Below are 19,983 nucleotides of genomic sequence, written 5' to 3'. Positions count from 1 at the left end.
GCACATTTTATCTCAACTTAAACAAAATATTACATACTTGGGTAATATTGCATACCTGTTGCATCACACGAGTCATCACCAAACCAAATCAGACATTTAAAATAATATGACCTGCATGTTTCATCCTAAACAAGTGAATACTCAGCAGTGCATTCATTTGTCAAACAAGAAAGCCAATCAACTAGCTAGCTCACACAGCCATACACATACAGCCATACACATACAGCATCCGCTTGCAGCTTCCCCTTCCTTCTTATCAGTGAACCATGTTGAGTAGGTTTTAGACAGTGTTTGACTGCTCCAACGTGACCATACACAATAAAGATGCCATCAGCATTTCTGCTAAGAAAGCAATTGTAAGCATTCAGACAATGATAAGCTTTCCCTGTCCCTGTGATGCAAACACACTACCTATCAAGCTAAAAATAGAAATCACATAAAGGCACTTCAGATAAAAGTCCTAAGTTGGCAGAAAAAAAAAAGTTTTTAATAATAGTAAAATAAAAGTATATTTTTTGATTGATCGTTTATTGTTAATTTTTGTATCTCGTTTGTTTGGTTTTTGGGAGACTCAAGAAGTACGAGCTAACCACCTGCCTAGTAACCTAATAATTTACACCTGCCTAGTGCCTAATATTTAATAACCTTGTTTTCTTACCTCACTGAAACATGTATACTGGCTCAACACGTATAGTTGGATTAGAGCAGGACTGATTTTTATTTATTTTAAACTCGTGTTCTAATTCAGCTTTTACTTCCTTTCATTTCTTTTGTGCAATTTTTGACAGCACAATAAATATGATAATATGAGCACAAGTTATCCAAAATGCCACACAACCAGATGATTGTGTAAGTAAAGCCTTTATTAATCTCTCTGGTTGGACTGATTTTTGTTTAATATTGGCTTGTATATTTGGGTTTGTTTTTTAAATGGCATTGTTTTGTGATGGCTAGGGTAGTGTTATTGTAAGTGGACATCTGGGGCTTAATTCCTGTAAGCCCATCTATGGGACCATCCATGCCAAACCAATCATTCCTAATAATTTAACATAATCCCTAGAGTATAAGTTAAAGAACTGAATTTACCAAATCTTTGACAATATCCTTCATGTATAACTTGGAACCTTATGTCCCTGCTTTTACTATCCTAACCTTCCAAACCTGACAGTTTGCAGACTCTTTGGACAAATTTAAGAAAACTGAATAAAATGACAAAAAGCTCTTGTGTAGTTTAGCATGTACACAGATATAATCCTTCCTTTTCACTTTCTGTCTCTTTTGACAAGTCTATCACTCACCTTTTTTCTCTTATATCCTGTCAGCCTCCATTATCATCTCTCATTTTTCTGTCTCTCTGCTCTGCCTGTTGTTTTTTCACTTGCCTGTCAACATTCCCATCCTAGTAATACAGGTATAGGTCACTTTCACAATTTTATTTTTTTTTTTTAGTCAGTTCAGTGTCTTTTAAAACAATATTCTTTTTTTTTTTTTTCAATTTTACTTTTCTGTGTAAGAGTCAAAAATACATTACATAATTAAAAGAAAAATTGGGGACCCTTAGTCCAGCTCACTTTCTACAAATTTCACAATAAAATCGTAATATTTACAGAACCTGAATTAGTCACATCAAACGAAAAATAATAAAATAAATAAATAAAGGTGAGAGCAAACAAAAGAATATATGTTTATGTATGTATAAATGTGCATACATGTATAATGGAAAAAAAAAAACAAATAGGGTACAGTCTAGTGACAATTTTGCATAATTAAAGTGTTTAATTTACAACAATAATCCATAATTACATCTATTATATAATTATTATTTCTAAATTTTCCACAAATGCCTTCCATCTTTTCCCCAACGGCCCTTTTTGCTTTTTTAATTTTAAAGAAACGGTAAGGATTTTAAAAAATAATTATATAAAAATAAAATATATAATATAATATATTTCAATTACAATTGCTTTCCAGTCTTCTATGGGGGGTGAAGTAGGTTCAAGGCATTTACGAGTGAGACCATTTTTAGCTGCAACCAGAAATATTCTCCATAGGTATGTATAATTGGTTTCATGCAAATCCAGACTTCCAAATAAAAGACATAAAATTGGAATGGAATTTTTATATTTAATATAGCCTCTAATGTCCTGTGTATATCTTTCCAAAATATGTGAATAACTGGACATGCCCAGTCATTCCAACATCCTAATTCTATTTCACTATGGCACTTTTGAGCCAGTGAAATAAAAAATCTAATTACATTTTTCGAGGCGAATAGCATCCATTGGTGGGAGCCTGTGGTTTCCCATTGGGATCTACATGGTTTTTAACAAAGCCTCTTTTGTTATAGTCATGTTTCCTTCCTTCTCCTATTTAATTCTGAGATCAGAGGTGGATTCTGGTCTGTGGTTTTGAAGACAATATTAAAGTTTAGAAATAACCTTACTAATGGAAGTAGCCTTATATGCAGACAGGAGCATCTTCACAAAATCATTTTGTTGAGTTGAAGTGGTGTCTTATTTGAAAGTATCTATAAAATTCATGATTACCCAACTCGAACCAATTCTTAAATTCTTGTAAGGTTAAGAAAATATTGTTGCTTGTGATTTTATTTGTACCCAAAATAATACGAACTCCTTTCTTAATCCATTTCTTAAAAACTTTGTCTAAAGTATTAGGGGTAAACTCTGTATCATATACACACCACCTCCCTATTTTTTAAATATTTCCCATATTTCTAGTGTAGTAGTAATCCACGGATATTCTTTACTTATATGGGTTCTTAATAGGTTATCTGCAACTACTGCTTGAATTGGTACTTCAGAGAAAAGAGAAAGTTCAATTTGTTTCCATCTAGCTTTGTAGCTTGGGTTGCACCAGCAAACTATGGGTCTTAATTGGGCAGCTATATAATTGTCTTTTAAGGGGGGGGGGACAAGCCACCCCTTTCTTTAGGTATCTCGAGTGCTTTATGTCGAATTGTGGACTTTTTTTACCTTCCCAAATAAACCTCATAATTCATTTGTCCTAATCTTTAAATTTTTGTTCTGAGATCTTTACTGGGAGTATATGAAAAAGATATAAAAGCCTACGGAGCATGTTTATTTTAATATCCACTCTCTCCCCTAAATTCAAAAAAGGGATAACAATCCACCTCTGGATATCTGTTCGAAGGTTACTATTTAAATGTCTATAATTTACATCTAACAAGGTGCTGGTATCTTTTAGGAAGTATATTCCCAAATATTTACTACATCTACATTATAATTAATGCTATATTTTGCCCTTTTTTCTTCTGATGGAATAAAATTGTAGCAAATGACCGTTTTTTTTTTTCTTTCTTTTTTTTTTCTTGCACATTTAGTCTGTATCCTGATAAAGTACCAACTGTATCTAGCAGATATTGCTGGATCTCTCAAGTACATCATAACATCGTCTGTGAATAACGCTATTTTATGTTCATCTTCACCCATCTTTATCCTGCTAATATAATGATTTTGCCATATCCATTGACAAAGGGATTCAATATAGAGAGCAAAAAGAAGGGGGGAGAGAGGGCACCCCTGTCTCTTGCCTCTTTCCAGATTGCAGAAATTAAATGGACGCCAGTTTACTTTAATTCTTGCTCATGGTTTTGAATATATTAACTAAAACAATATTCTTAACACTTTGTTGGGACAAGAAGCAAAGTAACTGTTAGCAACACACAAAAGTAAAAAGAAAAGTGATGCTACTAGTGTTTGAATTGTTGTCCTTGCTTAACTCAAGGGAGGAACACCCACCACAGAGTAGTTTGAGTGGCACAAGGATAGAAATCTTGTAATGTAATCAAACTAAGTAGCATGACAAGCTACTTAGCTGTGGTAATACAGATGTGTATAGGGAGGAAATGTGCCAGGAGAGGGTTGTTGAATTTCTCCAGCTGTAATACTTACCTTATGGTGCTAATGCATTAGATGTAGCATGTTGTGTGTTGGGTCTTTTAATGAAATGATGGCAACATTCATTGCCCTCCACTAATACTGGCACCCTTGATAAATATGAGGAAAGAAGGTATGAGATTCCATACAGAATCTCCAGATCCTTCAAATTTCGAGAGCCACACTGGTGGCCACACTGGTGCATCAAAATAATTTTCACAAATGAACACAACTTTTATGAAGTTTGAAACATAAATACAATTACCAGAAATAAAAAGCTAACCGTATGCTATAAACAAACTACACCACGGTCGCTCAACTTTTCCAAACTTGATTTGAAACATTTTCCCTAATACGGATTTACTCTGTGGATGAATCTTCATCCACTTTTTTTGGGATTGTGCACATCATACCTGAACCAGTTTATCTGCAGAGTTTTTTCCTGTTCGGCATGATAACGTTTAATGTCCCCGACATCCTCTATAGTGCCATTTAGCAACATGTTAGTGTTATGATTTCCCCTCGTGCAAAGCACTGGAGCACAAAGCAAAGCTGGCAGCTCAAGTGCTAAAATGCTAATCCCGTTTCTGGGTTTTGGCGTTACAAAATGATGTCGTCTCTGCACCACTCTATGGTGATTGGCTGTAAGTTTAGGAAGCACTTGATTTGATCTGCAGCGGGGTTTTCTATGAGCGGAGGACGAACTTTAAACGTCAATATTGCAGTCCATCATTTTCATGTAATCGTGGGCAGTCAAAATAGTCATCACGATCGATATTCGATTAATTGTACAGCCCTACGACTGTATCCAGTTAAGAGTAGTGCTGTGGCCACAAACTGAGCAGTAATGAAGGGCAAGAGCGATGAGCAAGGGTGATGAGCAAATTATGCAAGAAAAAGAGCTATATGTGCCAAATTCAACTTATGATTTGCTTATGGTCATTTTCTGTTTTTATTGTTCACAGCAGATGGGTTCAAAATTATTATTTTTTTATGAACAGAGCTAAAGCCAAACTATTTATTTTTTATTCTTTTAAGTGGGGTGTATTTATGATTTTATTTACATTGCAAGTGTGCACTGGTAACATAACAAAAATGCATATTGTTGTGTAATCTTGTGTACGGTGGTTATATTGCACAAGTGTATTGTAAAGTACCCTTACATTTGGAAAAAAGCCAGTTTGACACATTCTGATAATCCCTTACCTACAGAACTGCACAAATAGTCAGCTGTTAGGCCACTATAGTAGTTAAAATGAAGCGATTCACCTTGTACTCTGCAACTGAAGGTCATATTGTGCACAATAATGTTTGAGTCAGTGGAATTATATTCTAGATATATTTTGTTTATCAAATCATGAATACTTGCCACTCCAATCACCAGATTAATCAGCATGAGCGTGTGGGTGCATAGACAAAATGTGAGGACCCCAAATTAATGCTTGACCATGTATCATCATTATATCTATCTATCTATCTATCTATCTCTCTCTCTCTCTCTCTCTCTCTCTATATATATATATATATATATATATATATATATATATATATATATATATATATATTTATATATATATATATATATATATATACACGTGCACACACATGCATGCATACAGTCCCCTCTGATAGTATTGGAGCAGCAAGGCCAATTCTTTCGCTATACATTGACGACATTTTGGATGTGAGATCATAAGATGAATATGAGAAGACAGATTAGAATTTCAGCTTTCATTTTTACATCTAGATGTGTTAATAATTTAGAACATGGCACATTTTGTTTGAACCCACCCATGTTTTTCAAGTAATTAAAAATATTGGAACATGTGACTGATGGGTGTTTCTTGCTACCCAGGTGTGCCATGTTAAATTGATTGTTTAAAGAATGAATAGTTCTGAATGTTTACTTTTATATTGGTTTGAGAACTGTCTATACGTGAAAAGCAAGCCATTTTGAAGCTGAGAAAAGAGGGCAAATCTATCAGAGCCATTGCACAAGCATTGGGCATAGCCAATACAACAAATTGTAATGTCCTGAAAAAGAAAGAAACCAGTAGTGTACTAACAAACAAACATGGAACAGGTCAGCCAAGGAAAACAACAGCAACTGATGACAGAAACATTGTGATGGCTGTGAAGAAAACCCGAAAAACAACAGTTAGTGACATCAACAACAACCTTCACAGAGCAGGGGTGAAGGTATCACAATCCACCATGCGAAGAAGACTTCAGAAATATATATGCAAACCAGTCATGAGCAGTAAGAATTAGAAGACCAGATTGGAATCAAAAGATCTGAAACCTCTTCCAAAGTGATGGAAAAGCCAAAGTGTAGAGAAAAAAGGATCTGCTCATGATCCAAAACATAGCTCAACAGTCAAACTTGGGGGAGTGTGTATTATGGGAAATGTTTACATTTATTCATTTAGCAGACGCTTTTATCCAAAGCGACTTACAATGAGAGAATACAAGCAAATGTGTGCATGGCTGCTTCTAGAATGGGCTCACTGATCTACCATGATGGTAACAGCAGATTCAATTCAGAGGTCTACAGAAACAGTCTGTCTTCCAATTTACAGAGAAATGCATCCAATCTAACTGGGAGGAATTTCATCATGCAGCAAGACAATGGCCCAAAAAGCACTGCCAACACAATAAAGTACTTCGTCGGGAGGAAAAGAGAGAGGTTTTAGACTGGCCAAGTCAATCACCAGAACTTAACCCAGTTGGGCATGCATTTCAACTCCTGAAGAGAACACTGATGTGAGAAACCCCCCCAAAACAAACAAGAACTAAAAGAAGCTGCAGTACAAGCAGAAAAACAACACAAAAGAAAATGCAACAGTTTGGTGATGTCAATGCATCACCGGCTTAATGCAGTTATTGCAAGCAAGGGATAAGCAACAAGATATTAAGTGTTATTTACTTATAAGACTATTCCATTACTTGTATTTGCCTAAAAAGTAGGAGGTCTGCTACAAAAGGTACCGTGCTCTAATTTATTGAACACATTTAAATGTATATATCAGGAAATGAAAGCTGAAAATCTGGTCTATTATCTCATATTTATCTTTTGATGACCGATCACCAAAATGTGAGGTTTTTGAACAGAATTTGAACACATGGTACATTCATGTGGAAAAAATAAGTACACCCCAAGGAAATTGTTGGCTTTTTTGACATATCTGGTCAAGCAAACATTTGATCATCTTTGAAACAGTGCCTATTAATGAAGCTTTTTTAAAAAACAAAAAAACATTTATTCAACAGAAATATCAATAGATGTGATAGTCTTCTGTGGAAAAAGTAAGTATGCCCTTGGTCTCAGAAGCTAGTATTGCCCCCTTTAGCAGAAATAACTTATTGTAGACGTTTTGCATAATTGTCCATCATACTTTCTGGAATTTTTGACCATGTTTGAGGGTTTTCGTGTATGTACTTGCTATCCCCCCACAACATTTCAATGGGATTCACATCCCGGCTTTGACTAGGCTTTGACCATAACCCTCCATTTCTTCTTTTTGAGCCATTCTTTGCTGGAATTGCTAGTGTGTCTCTGATCATTATCCTGTTGAAAGGGTCACTTTCGGTTTACATTATCTTCAAGCACACTTTGATATTATTCAGAATTCATAGTTGAATCAATGAATGTAAGCTGTCCAGTCCCTAGGGAAGTGAAGCAACACCAAACCAGAACGTTTCCACCACCATGCTTCACAGTTGGTATGAGGTGTTTCTCCTGAAGGTGCTGTCTTTTGTCTGCACCAAAGATGTCTGCTGTTACTGTGGCCTAACAACTCTATTTTTGATTCATCTGTCCAGAACCCATTATTCCAAAAGGCCTGGTCTTTACCTATGTGCTCATTGGCAAATTGTAGTCTTGCAAGGGCTTTTTCCTGGCACACCTCCCATGCAGGTCAAATTTGTGCATTCTCTTTCTGATTGTAGATGAATGCACTTTGACACTGGATCCTGTGATGAAATTTTAGGGTTCTTGGAGACTTCTTTTTGCATCAGATGGTCTGCTCTTGGGCTGAATTTGCTGGGACGGCCAGTCCTGGACAAATTGGCAGTCGTGTGAAATCTGCGCCATTTGTAGATTATTTTCCTTAGAGTGGAATTATATATTTCAGATAATTTGGAGATATTTTTAAATCCCTTGCCAGACTCGTAAGCATCCACAACGTTTTTTCTGAAGGCCTTTCAGAACTTTTTAGATCTTGGCATGATGGCACCACACATTTTCAAAGAAAACACCAGACACTAGATATGAGAGAGGTATGAATAAGACAGGTTCCACCTGCACTCCCTAAGCATATTCTAATCACTGGCACCCAGTCTTGAACACCTGATTCTACTTTTATGGATTTGAAGGTGTGATAAATGTAAGTGTACTTACTTTTTCCATGTGACTGATCTATTTTTTGTTCATTTAAATTGTGAAAATTACTACAAATTGTCAGTTTTATGTGTCATTTGCTAGAGTATATCAACTTTATTAATACACTGTTTCAAAGAGGATCAAATGTTTGCTTGTCCAAATATGTCTCAAAAGCCAACAATTTCCATGGGGTGTACTTGTATTTTTCAGATGACTGTATATGAGATTTTGTCCATCAAGGCCTATCAATTTTATTAATTGATTTAATGGAAGAGAAATCAGCATTCTTGCTTAATACAGAGTTTTAAACAGCAGGCAAAAAATTCTCACTTTTCTCATCATGTAAAAATGAATGAGGGACAATTACCACTGAAAAGGCAAAACATTAAACAAGTTGTTTCAATAAAATAACACAAGGCAATAAAAAAGCTAGAAAGTAAGAAGAAAATAATATCACCAGCCACCAGTTTAACCAGCTTAGCCTGTGTTTGGCAGGTTGTCAGACAAACCTAGATAGAGAGCAGCTAGATGCTGACACTTATTTTAAGAATAAATTATTTCTTAAAAGGATCTGTGTATGTTTTAGGTGAAATTTAACTATTTCCCAGATTATAGAATAGAATTACAATATTGTGACATTATTTGAACCCAAAATTAATATCCACCTATATATACCAAATAACTGGCACCCTGTCCAGGGTGTACCCCGCCTCGTGCCCGATACTCCCTGGGATAGGCTCCAGGTTCCCCATGACCCTGAAAAGGAGTAAGCGGTTGAAGATGGATGGATGGATGGATATACCAAATATATGATATTCTCACTGTTATACACAGATCAGCCATAACATTTTAAAAAACCTGCGTAATATTGCATAGGCCCCACTTTTGCTAAATAGCTCCGACCCATTGATACATGGACTCCACAAGACCTCTGAAGCTGTGCTGTGGTATCTGGCACCAAGACAATAGCAGCAAAAGACCTTTAAGTCCTGTAAGTTGCGAGGTGGGACCTCCATGGACTGAACACATCCCACAGATGCTCGATCGTATTGAGATCTGAATAATTTGTAGGCCCAGTCAACACCTTGAACTCTTTCATATTTCTCAAACCATTCCTGAATATTTTTTTTCAGTGTGGCAGGGTGCATTGTTCTGGTGAAAGAGGCTTCTGCCATTAGGGAATATGTTGCCATGAACGGATGAACTTGGTCTGCAACAATGTTTAGGTAGGTGGTACGTGTCAAAGTAACATCCACATGAATGCCCAGAGCATCATGCTGTCTCTGCTGGCTTGCCTTCTTCTCAAAATGCATCCTTATGCCATCTCTTCCCCAGGTAAGCAACGCACACGGCTGTCCACATGGTGTAAAAGAAAACATGACAGACCAGGCCACATTCATCCATTGCTCCATAGTCCAGTTCTGATGCTCACATGCCCATTAAAGGTGTTTTGGAGGTGGACAGGGGTCAGCATGGGCACTCTGACCAGTCTGCAGCTACGCAGATTGATGTGCAACAAGCTATGTACTGTGTGTTCTGACACCTTTTTCATAGCCAGCATTGACATTTACAGTAATTTGTGCTACAGTACCTCTTTTGTGGGATTGGAGTCAGCCTTTGCTAGCCTTCGCTCCCCATGTGCATTAGTAAGCCTTGGGTGCCTGTGAACTGGTCCCCAGTTCACCGGTTGTCCTTCCTTGGACCACGTTTGGTTGGTACTATCCACTACATACTGGGAACTCCCCACTAGACCTGCCGTGTTGAAGATCCTCTGACCCAGTTGTCTAGCCATGGCAATTTGGCCCTTGTCATATATGATCATAACCTTATGCTTGCCTGTTTTTCCTACTTCCAACACAACATAACCTTGAGAACGCACTGTTCGCTTGCTACCTACGATATTCTACCCCTTGACAGGTGCCATTGTAACCAGATAATCAATTTTATTCACCAGTCAGTGGTTTTAATTTTATACCATATACTCCATAGCATCCACCTAGCAACACCCTAGTAACCATTTTGATACCATATTAACTCACTCAGCTAGAACACTATAACTGCCTAGAAACACAATAACAACCACCTGGAAAACAATAGCAACACCCTTACAACCATCTAGAAAAGTTTAGTAACACCCTAGAATGCCAGAAGGGTACCATAACAACTACCTACCAACACTATAGGAACCACTTGGCACACCATGGGAACTGCTGAACAACACCTAACAATACATTTGCAATCGCCTGGGATACCCTAGCAACCACCTAACAACATACTAGCAATCATCTGGAACAATATGGCAATGGTAGCTTTTTGCTTTTTATTTATTTATTTATTCTTCCATTCAAGTTTTCCTTTGAACTTTGTTTTAAGCATTTTTTTCAACTTTCTTTTAGCTCTTTGCAAGCACTGTGTATTTCCTTGAGGAAATGTAAATCTAAAACATCTGCACCTTCTAAAATATTCATGCAATTCTGACACAGTTATTAAATCAACATACTACTTTCAAAAAATAACACATAAGCACTCATTTAAACATACAAAACAATATTGCAAGAATAAATGTTTCTGTCCTTAAGGGTCTCTTTGGGGCCTAGTGAATGGTTTTTAATTTGTTTTTGTTCTGTAATCATAGGCATAACACAGCTTTAGACAGCACAGAAAGAGGTGTTTTTTCCTGAAGTTTATATTTGTTGCAGGTCTAAAAAGCCCTGACCCTAGAAAAGTGTTTGCATTGTTCTTGGGAGATCACAAGTCTGAATCCTGGCAATGCCACAGCCATCTGTGGCTGGGAAAAAAGGGAACAAAATTGGCCATGCTGTCTATACTTTCTCTACCCTGTCAGTCAAAGTGATGCTAACCAGTTGTGTGTGTCTTTGAGCTCATGTATGTGAAAGAGTGCAGCTTTCCTCCTAGTTTGTGGCGGGGACTGATCAGCAGTTCAAAAGATGCTGTTGGCTTGTGTCGCATGTCGTGAAGGAAGCATGTGTTAGCCTTCACCATCCCTGATTGCTGCTGTATGATAAGATGGAGAAGGCTGGTGGATGGGAATTGCCAGGTGGCTTAATTGAGTAGTAAAATGAAAAAAAAAAATCCAGAAAAAGTGTTCATTTGGTGCTAATCTCTACCAGAGCAGTCTTTGACTTTTCAAAGCCATATTGGAGTATTATCTGATTAAGTTGTTGTGATTTACATTTCTTTATATCATATACAATATAATTTATTTAGATTGAGCTTTTTGTTGTGCTTGCTTGAATGTTTGAGATACTGAAATTTTAAACACTTGCAAAATTATGTAGGTTTTCAGTAATTTAATACAGTGGGTGAGGCCTTCATGTTGATTTTTTTTTCATGCATTCCGTTCATATCAGCTTATGCACATATCAGCACAAGAGCATTTAGAAACCATACTGTTTTTCTTTTACATGATCAGTCCTTGAATCTTCTATATGACTATCATACTGAATTTTAGACATGTTAAAACTGTGTAGCTTACTTGAGCGTTTTAGAAAAAGGAAGGTTTAAAACCAAGGACTTCTGTCTTGTTTCTTTGCTTCTCTTCTATCTCCTTTGCCTTCTTGTGTGTGACACCATCCCTTTTTTTGTGACATTGATTTTTCCCAGGTAAGTAAACCCCACCCCAGTGCAGGAGGGCTTCTAATGGAGGCACATGGCTCTGGGCAGTCCCTGCCCCCCCACGTCAGCCCTCTTCGCCAAGATGATGGACAGTCAAACCCTGCTAAGAGGAAGAGGACTTCCAGTCCTGCTCAGGTATTTTTGCAAGCTTTTCCTGAAGTGTTTTACCATTTCACATTTTTATTATCTTATTCTTACCATGTGATTGATTATATTACATTTGTCCTGTCTGACTTTGTCACGAATCGCGACGGAGCAGAGATAGGACGGATGCAAGTGCAGGATGAACAGTTGTTTATTTGAAAGAGAGACAGGCAGACAAATCCAAAACGTGATCCAAAATGTAATCCACAGACATGCAAGAGGTCAGGCGACTGGCAAACAGGCATACACGGGGCAAGCAAGGCAGGAATCTAGGTCGTGGTCTCGGAAACCAGGTTCGATAAACAAAACAAGAAACGAACTATGACAAGGGACTGGAAGCGGATAATCCAGCGCGAACTAACTTTAAACATGGAACGTGACTGTGACTACTATACGAATTAAACTACTTCTAAACATGGACCGTGACTATGACTACGATACGAACTTAAACTAACTCTAAGATAATCTTCCGCGTTGTGTGCTGGGAGGCGCGTGGTATATATGCGGACATAATCAGCGTCTAAACTGCTAGCAGCTGAGAGCAATACAGACCCATGTGAAATCCCAGCCAATGACAGAACAGGGATGAGACATGACAGAAACATAAACAAAACACACGTGTCCAGATGTCATTACGGTCAACAACGGAAAAGCAGGTGCTCGCGCATTCGCGCTTAGAGCACGCTGCTTCAAGGGGGAATCATGACAGAACCCCCACCCCCCCACCCCCCCAAAGGCACTCCTCCCGGAGTGCCATGAGTCATCCCATCCCAGAGCCAGGAAACTGCACGGTATTCTTGGCGGCGCAGGGAAGCGGAGCGACGTCCTCGGCGTAGCAAGGAAGCAGAGCGACATCCACAGCCGGGCAGGCAGGCTGAGCAAAGTCCTCAGTGGAGCATGAAGGCAGAGCGACGACCACAGCAGGGCAGGCGGGCTGAGCGAAGTCCTTGGCGGAGCATGAAGGCAGAGCGACATCCACAGCCGGGCAGGCAGGCTGAGCGAAGTCCTCGGCGGAGCATGAAAGCGGAGCGACGACCCCAGCTGAACTGGAAGGCAGAGCGAAATTCCCTGTAAGGCCAGGGAGAGGAGCGTGGGTCTCCGTGCGGCCAGGGAGAGGAGCGTGGGTCTCCGTGCGGCCAGGGAGAGGAGCGTGGGTCTCCTCGAAGCAGTAGGGGGGAACGACGTTTGCCATGGAGCCGGAAGGCTGAGTGACATCCACAGCTGAACAGGAAGACCGAGCGACGACCTCAGCTGAACGGGCAGGCCGAGCGACGTCCTCAGCTGAACGGGCAGGCCGAGCGACGTCCTCAGCTGAACGGGCAGGCCGAGCGACGTCCTCAGCTGAACGGGCAGGCCGAGCGACGTCCTCAGCTGAACGGGCAGGCCGAGCGACGTCCTCAGCTGAACGGGCAGGCCGAGCGACGACCTCAGCTGAACGGGCAGGCCGAGCGACGTCCTCAGCTGAACGGGCAGGCCGAGCGACGTCCTCAGCTGAACGGGCAGGCCGAGCGACGTCCTCAGCTGAACGGGCAGGCCGAGCGACGTCCTCAGCTGAACGGGCAGGCCGAGCGACGTCCTCAGCTGAACGGGCAGGCCGAGCGACGTCCTCAGCTGAACGGGCAGGCCGAGCGACGTCCTCAGCTGAACGGGCAGGCCGAGCGACGTCCTCAGCTGAACGGGCAGGCCGAGCGACGTCCTCAGCTGAACGGGCAGGCCGAGCGACGTCCTCAGCTGAACGGGCAGGCCGAGCGACGTCCTCAGCTGAACGGGCAGGCCGAGCGACGTCCTCAGCTGAACGGGCAGGCCGAGCGACGTCCTCAGCTGAACGGGGAGGCCGAGCGACGTCCACAGCTGAACGGGGAGGCTGAGGCTCTGAGGTCACCAGGTGAACCTTGGGCATGGGCAGAGCTTGGCTGGCCGTGTCAGTAGACTGTGGCGCGGGCGGAACTTGGCCGTGCGTGTCAGCAGACTGGGGCGCGGGCGGAACTTGGCCGTGCGTGTCAGCAGACTGGGGCGCGGGCGGAACTTGGCCGTGCGTGTCAGCAGACTGGGGCGCGGGCGGAACTTGGCCGTGCGTGTCAGCAGACTGGGGCGCGGGCGGAACTTGGCCGTGCGTGTCAGTAGTCTTGGGCGTGGGTTGAACTTGGGCGACCGAGTCGGTAGACTTGGGCGTGAGCAGCATTTGTTCATTAGGCTGAGATATTAGCAGGGCTTAGTCAACTGGATCAGCAGGCTTGGACGTGAGTTCAGGGACGTGAGACTTGGCTCGGACCTCAGGGACGGGAGGCTTGGCTCGGACCTCAGGGACGGGAGGCTTGGCTCGGACCTCAGGGACGGGAGGCTTGGCTCGGACCTCAGGGACTGGAGGCTTGGCTCGGACCTCAGGGACTGGAGGCTTGGCTCGGACCTCAGGGACGGGAGGCTTGGCTCGGACCTCAGGGACGGGAGGCTTGGCTCGGACCTCAGGGACGGGAGGCTTGGCTCGGACCTCAGGGACGGGAGGCTTGGCTCGGACCTCAGGGACTGGAGGCTTGGCTCGGACCTCAGGGACTGGAGGCTTGGCTCGGACCTCAGGGACTGGAGGCTTGGCTCGGACCTCAGGGACTGGAGGCTTGGCTCGGACCTCAGGGACTGGAGGCTTGGCTCGGACCTCAGGGACTGGAGGCTTGGCTCGGACCTCAGGGACTGGAGGCTTGGCTCGGACCTCAGGGACTGGAGGCTTGGCTCGGACGTCAGGGACTGGAGGCTTGGCTCGGACGTCAGGGACTGGAGGCTTGGCTCGGACGTCAGGGACTGGAGGCTTGGCTCGGACGTCAGGGACTGGAGGCTTGGCTCGGACGTCAGGGACTGAAGGCTTGGCTTGGATCTCAGAGACTGGAGGCTTGACTTGGACTTCAGAGACTGGAGGCTTGACTTGAACTTGGACCTTAGGGACTTGAGACTTGACTGGGACTTGGACCTTAGGAACTTGAGACTTAACTTGGATTTCAGAGTTGAGCTCTGCATGAATTTGCCTGTAGTAGTAGGTAAACGGCAGTGCAGGTTCGCCTGCCAGACTTACCCCCCTGAGAAGTTGTTCTAGCTCGTCCTTCGCCTCCGGACTCCCGAATTGCATCATGAATTCCCCCACAAACTGTTCTACACTGTCCAGGTTCCTACAGTGCTTAACCAGTTTGAGCTGCACCCATTGACGGACCGGTCCAAAGTACCGGGACCACATGAATCGGAGGCAGTGCTTCTCCTCTGGCTTAGGGTCTGACAGGCTGGAGAAATAGAATTGACAATCTACCAGGAAATATTCTGGGGCACCAAAAAATCCGTCAAATGGATCAGGAAGCTCCTTAAATGTCCATTGTGGGAAGTGGACTGAGTCCATAGCGGGGACGGTTGGCGTCGACTTCTGGGTTCTGCGTCTCCTCCGTTCTCCTGCTGCATCCATGTTTCGGCGGAAGATTCTGTCACGAATCGCGACGGAGCAGAGATAGGACGGATGCAAGTGCAGGATGAACAGTTGTTTATTTGAAAGAGAGACAGGCAGACAAATCCAAAACGTGATCCAAAACGTAATCCACAAACATGCAAGAGGTCAGGCGATTGGCAAACAGGCATACACGGGGCAAGGCAGGAATCTAGGTAGTGGTCACGGAAAACAGGTTCGATAAACAAAACAAGAAACGAACTATGACGAGGGACTGGAAGCGGATAATCCAACGCGAACTAACTTTAAACATGGAACGTGACTGTGACTACTATACGAATTAAACTAATTCTAAACATGGACCGTGACTATGACTATGATACGAACTTAAACTAACTCTAAGATAATCTTCCGCGTTGTGTGCTGAGAGGCGCGCAGTATATATGCGGACATAATCAGCGTCTAAACTGCTAGCAGCCGAGAGCAATACAGACCCACGTGAAATCCCAGCCAATGACCGAACAGGGAGGAGACATGACAGAAACATAAACAAAACACACGTGTCCAGATGTCATTACGGTCAACAACGGAAAAGCAGGTGCTCGCGCATTCGCGCTTAGAGCATGCTGCTTCAAGGGGGAATCATGACAGACTTCTTATAAACGTAATCAATAAAATAGCTGTGGGACTTTCATATACAAGTTTTTTTGGGGGGCTTAATGAAATTTTATTTATTTATTTATTTATAACTTCTTTGTGTTTTATTTGCAGTGTTTTGCAGAGTGGGGCAATAACCTAGCCGAGCAGCAAACTCCAAACTGGCAACTATCACCACAAAAACTACAAGTGAGCTGACTTAATTGTTCATTCTCATAAGGCACTGGTCTACTTGACAGAGAAGTCTGTATGAATTTTTTCAGTCACACAGTTATGCCCGAATGACTGGAAAAAACATGACTGTGTCAAATTTAATATTTGGGACATATTCAGTTTTACCCAAAATATCACTTTACCATTTTGCTTCTTTGGAACAACTTAAAGGTGCATTAGTCAAGGTTAGTAAAGATTAGGTCTCAACCTGTTAATTAGCTGAATTTTAACCGTATTGGAATGATTTTTTTTCACTCCGTGAACCCACCCCCATTCCTACCCATGTTCAAAGCCATGCCCCCAGAATCTATAGTGGCCAGTGGAGTTTAGTTAGAGTTGGCTTTATCAAGAATTATCATAACATCATTTTAGCAGTGTTAGGCAGTATATGAAGGGTATTGCTTTACTTATTTATTGAACTGTAGGTGATAAAAGTACATAACGTTTGTGGTACCACAATAAGAAAGTAAATAAATCCCTAGCTGTCATTATGTTAATGTTGCTTGATAGGAGGCCCATGTCCTTGATATAGCCTACATCTCATTAGCATAGTTAACCTCTGCAGTCCCTCTAACTAAAACAGCAATATGCCTATAGGCTAGGTTATATCAGGATGGCTGTGCATGCTTTCTGAAACCTAGTAAGAAGATAAGTCTCCAGTGTCTCCTGGTATTAGCATTTTAGCCTGACCTGTGATTTTGCATATTTGACCATTGAACTTCTTGATCGCCAGATTATAATGCTGTAAATACATGATATATACAGTGGATATAACAAGTCTATACAGCCTTCTTAAAATTGCAGGTTTTTGTGATGTAAAAACATGAAACCAAGATAAATCATGTCCAAACCTTTTTTTTTTTTTTTTTTTTACCTTTAGTACGAATTTTTAACCTATTAATTAAAGTGGAAAAACAATAAGAATAATTTTAGGGGGAATATTTATTTATTTATTTATTTATTTATTTATTTATTTATTTTTTACAGTAACCTGGTTGTATACTGCAAATGTGCACACCCCTAAACTAATACTTAGTTGAAGCACCTTTAGATTTGATCACAGCATTCAAGTCAATTAGTTCGGGACATCTTGACTTATAAATATTTTGCCATTCTTCCTTGCAAAAGCATTCTAATTCTGTCAAATTTGCTGGGCATCTCTTGTGCACAGCCTTCTTCAGGTCACTCCACAGATTTTTGATTGGATTTTTGGTCTGTACTCATTCCAAAATCTTGAACTTGTTTTGGTGAAGCCATTCCTTTGTTGATCTGGATGTTTGCTTTAGGTTGTTGTCATGCTGAAAGGTGAAAATCTTCTTCATCTTAAGTGTTTTAGCAGAAGCCTTAAGTTTATGCACCAAAATTGACTGGTATTTGGAGCTTTCATTATTCCCTCCACCCTGATTAAAGCCCCAGTTCCAGCTGAATAAAAACAGCCCCAAAGTATAATGCTGCCACCACCATGCACAGGGATGGTGTTCTTTTGGTGATGTGCTGTTTTTTATTTTGGGGGGAGGGTGTCAAACATGTATTCTGGCCAAAAAGTTCAACTTTGGTCTCATCAGACCATAACACATCATTCCACATATTTTTGGGAGATTGAATGTATTTTTTTTTTATTACTATTTTGGTTAAAATAGGCTTGCGTCTTGCCACCCTAACTCATAGCCCAGAGATATGAAGAATTTGGGAGAATTTTGTCACATGTAGGGAGCAACCAGTACTTGTCAGAAATTGCTGCAATTCTTTTAATGTTGCTGTAGGCCTCTTGGCAGCCTCCCTGACCAGTTTTCTCTTGATTTTCTCATCAAATTTAGAGGGACGGCCTGTAGTGTAACTGCCATGCCATATTTTCTCCACTTGTTGATTATTGTCTTTGCAGTGTTCCATGGTATACCCAATGGCTTGGAAAAAAGTTTGTAACGCTCTCCTGATTGATATTTTTCAACAAGGAGATCCTGTTCCTGCTTTGTAAGGTCTTTGCAGCCCATGGCTTTCCAGTTGGATATTACCAAGATGATGTTAGGAGAGTCCTATAGGAACAGCTGTACTTTATTTGTGGGTAATCATTCACTTTAATTGATGGCAGGTGTATACTAATTAGCATTTAACATGAGTTTCAATGTGATTGGTTGATCCTGAACATTGCCACATCACTTCCCAATTATAAAAGGATGTGTACACTTATGCAAGCTGGGTATTGTAAGCCCCCCCCCCCCCCCCCCCCCCCCCCCACACACACACACAAAAAAAACATATCTTTACAACATTATTTATGTTGCAATTTCACAATAAAGGTGAGAAAGGTTCTGACAACTTTAATTTTTTTTGCATCACAAAAACCTGCCATTTTAACAGGGGTGTGTAGATTTTTATATCCACTATAAGATCCATGAGACATTTTTAAAAAATTACAGTGCACGTTCAAAGACTGCTACATCAGTGTCATGCAGAGTAGTAGTGGTTCTTATATATTTTAGAGTCCTTGCACTGGCTCCTGGTCAGGTTCCGTGTTGATTTTAAGATTATGATGTTGACATGCAAAGCATTACATGGCCTGGCTCCTCATTATATATCTGCTTTATTAATTACTTACATCCCAAATCTGTTCCACAAACACACTTAAAATCTATGGGTGACGGGGCTTTTTCTGTCTCTGCTCCTTCCCTTTGGATCTCTCTTCCTCCTGAACTCAGGGAAGCTGAAACCTTTGGCACTTTTAAAGCTCAACTTGACACACTTTTTTAAACTTGCATTTGACTGTTGATGTCTACTTTTATTATTATTATTAACGTTGTTATTCTTATTAACTTTTATAATGTTTTATTTTTGCTGTGTACTGTTTATTTTGTGTACAGTGCTTTGAGAAGTTGCTTTTAAAGGTGCTTTATAAAATAAAGTTTATTATTATTATTATTATTATTGTTATTATATAAAGCACTCCCTGCCAAGGAACTTAGCAATTTGTCACTAAGTGTCCAGGTGTGTAATAATGTAATCACTTGTCTTGGCAGCATTAACTTTTTAATACTTTTACCTAACCTGAGTTACTAAGCTGACATGCATGTGTAGTTTTGGTAGGCTTTTGGCTATGAGACAAAATAAAAAAAAATATTTAATTTAGTGTAGATCTACAGTATCTCACAAAAGCGAGTATACCCCTCACATTTTTGTAAATATTTAGGGGCCCACAGATAGAAGACATAGTCTCTTTGCTGAGAAAGTAAATATAGAAGAGCCTAGCATGAAAAAAGAGGGACACAAAGGGATGCACCCTACACAAGCAGGCCTTGCGCTGTAAAAGTTTGAGATCCACTGCCCTATGCCTCCTTTCTGGCTAGAATTTACCCATTTTATGACTACTTCCAGCATGATAAAGCAGCATATATCAAGTTATCCAGTGTTTCCCACAGGATTTTGTGAGACTGTGGTGGGTGGAACTCTGACCTTCTGACCATCAAAGGGGGTGCGAGGGCATGCTCCCCTGTAAGAAAATATTTTACATTTTAAAGTTAAGTTAAATGCATCAATCTGATCCATGTTGAAAGCAAAATTAAGAAGCTAGATCTATGATGCACTTTGTGCTCTTTTAAAAAATGTTGGTCTCTGGTAGTAAT

At 41.0% G+C, this 19,983-nt stretch overlaps 1 protein-coding gene across 6 annotated transcripts in view; it reads left to right on the top strand.

Moving 5' to 3' along the window:
- Nucleotides 1-19,983, top strand: part of kdm6al (lysine (K)-specific demethylase 6A, like) — a 202,826-nt gene that overhangs the window by 105,065 nt on the left and 77,778 nt on the right. For all 6 annotated transcript variants that reach the window (XR_001814098.3, XR_008397601.1, XM_047158979.2 and 3 more), the window contains 2 exons: nucleotides 11,923-12,069; nucleotides 16,268-16,342. Coding sequence is in view for 4 of the 6 variants with exons in the window: in XM_047158979.2 (XP_047014935.1) it covers nucleotides 11,923-12,069; nucleotides 16,268-16,342 (222 nt within the window). In the remaining 2 variants the exon portion in view is untranslated. The remainder of the gene's footprint in view (nucleotides 1-11,922; nucleotides 12,070-16,267; nucleotides 16,343-19,983) is intronic.

This window comes from Ictalurus punctatus, chromosome 12, assembly GCF_001660625.3.
Source record: "Ictalurus punctatus breed USDA103 chromosome 12, Coco_2.0, whole genome shotgun sequence".
Taxonomy (NCBI): Eukaryota; Metazoa; Chordata; class Actinopteri; order Siluriformes; family Ictaluridae; genus Ictalurus; species Ictalurus punctatus.
Note: the sequence above shows the minus strand (reverse complement) of the source record. Positions and strands in the feature narration are given on the sequence as shown.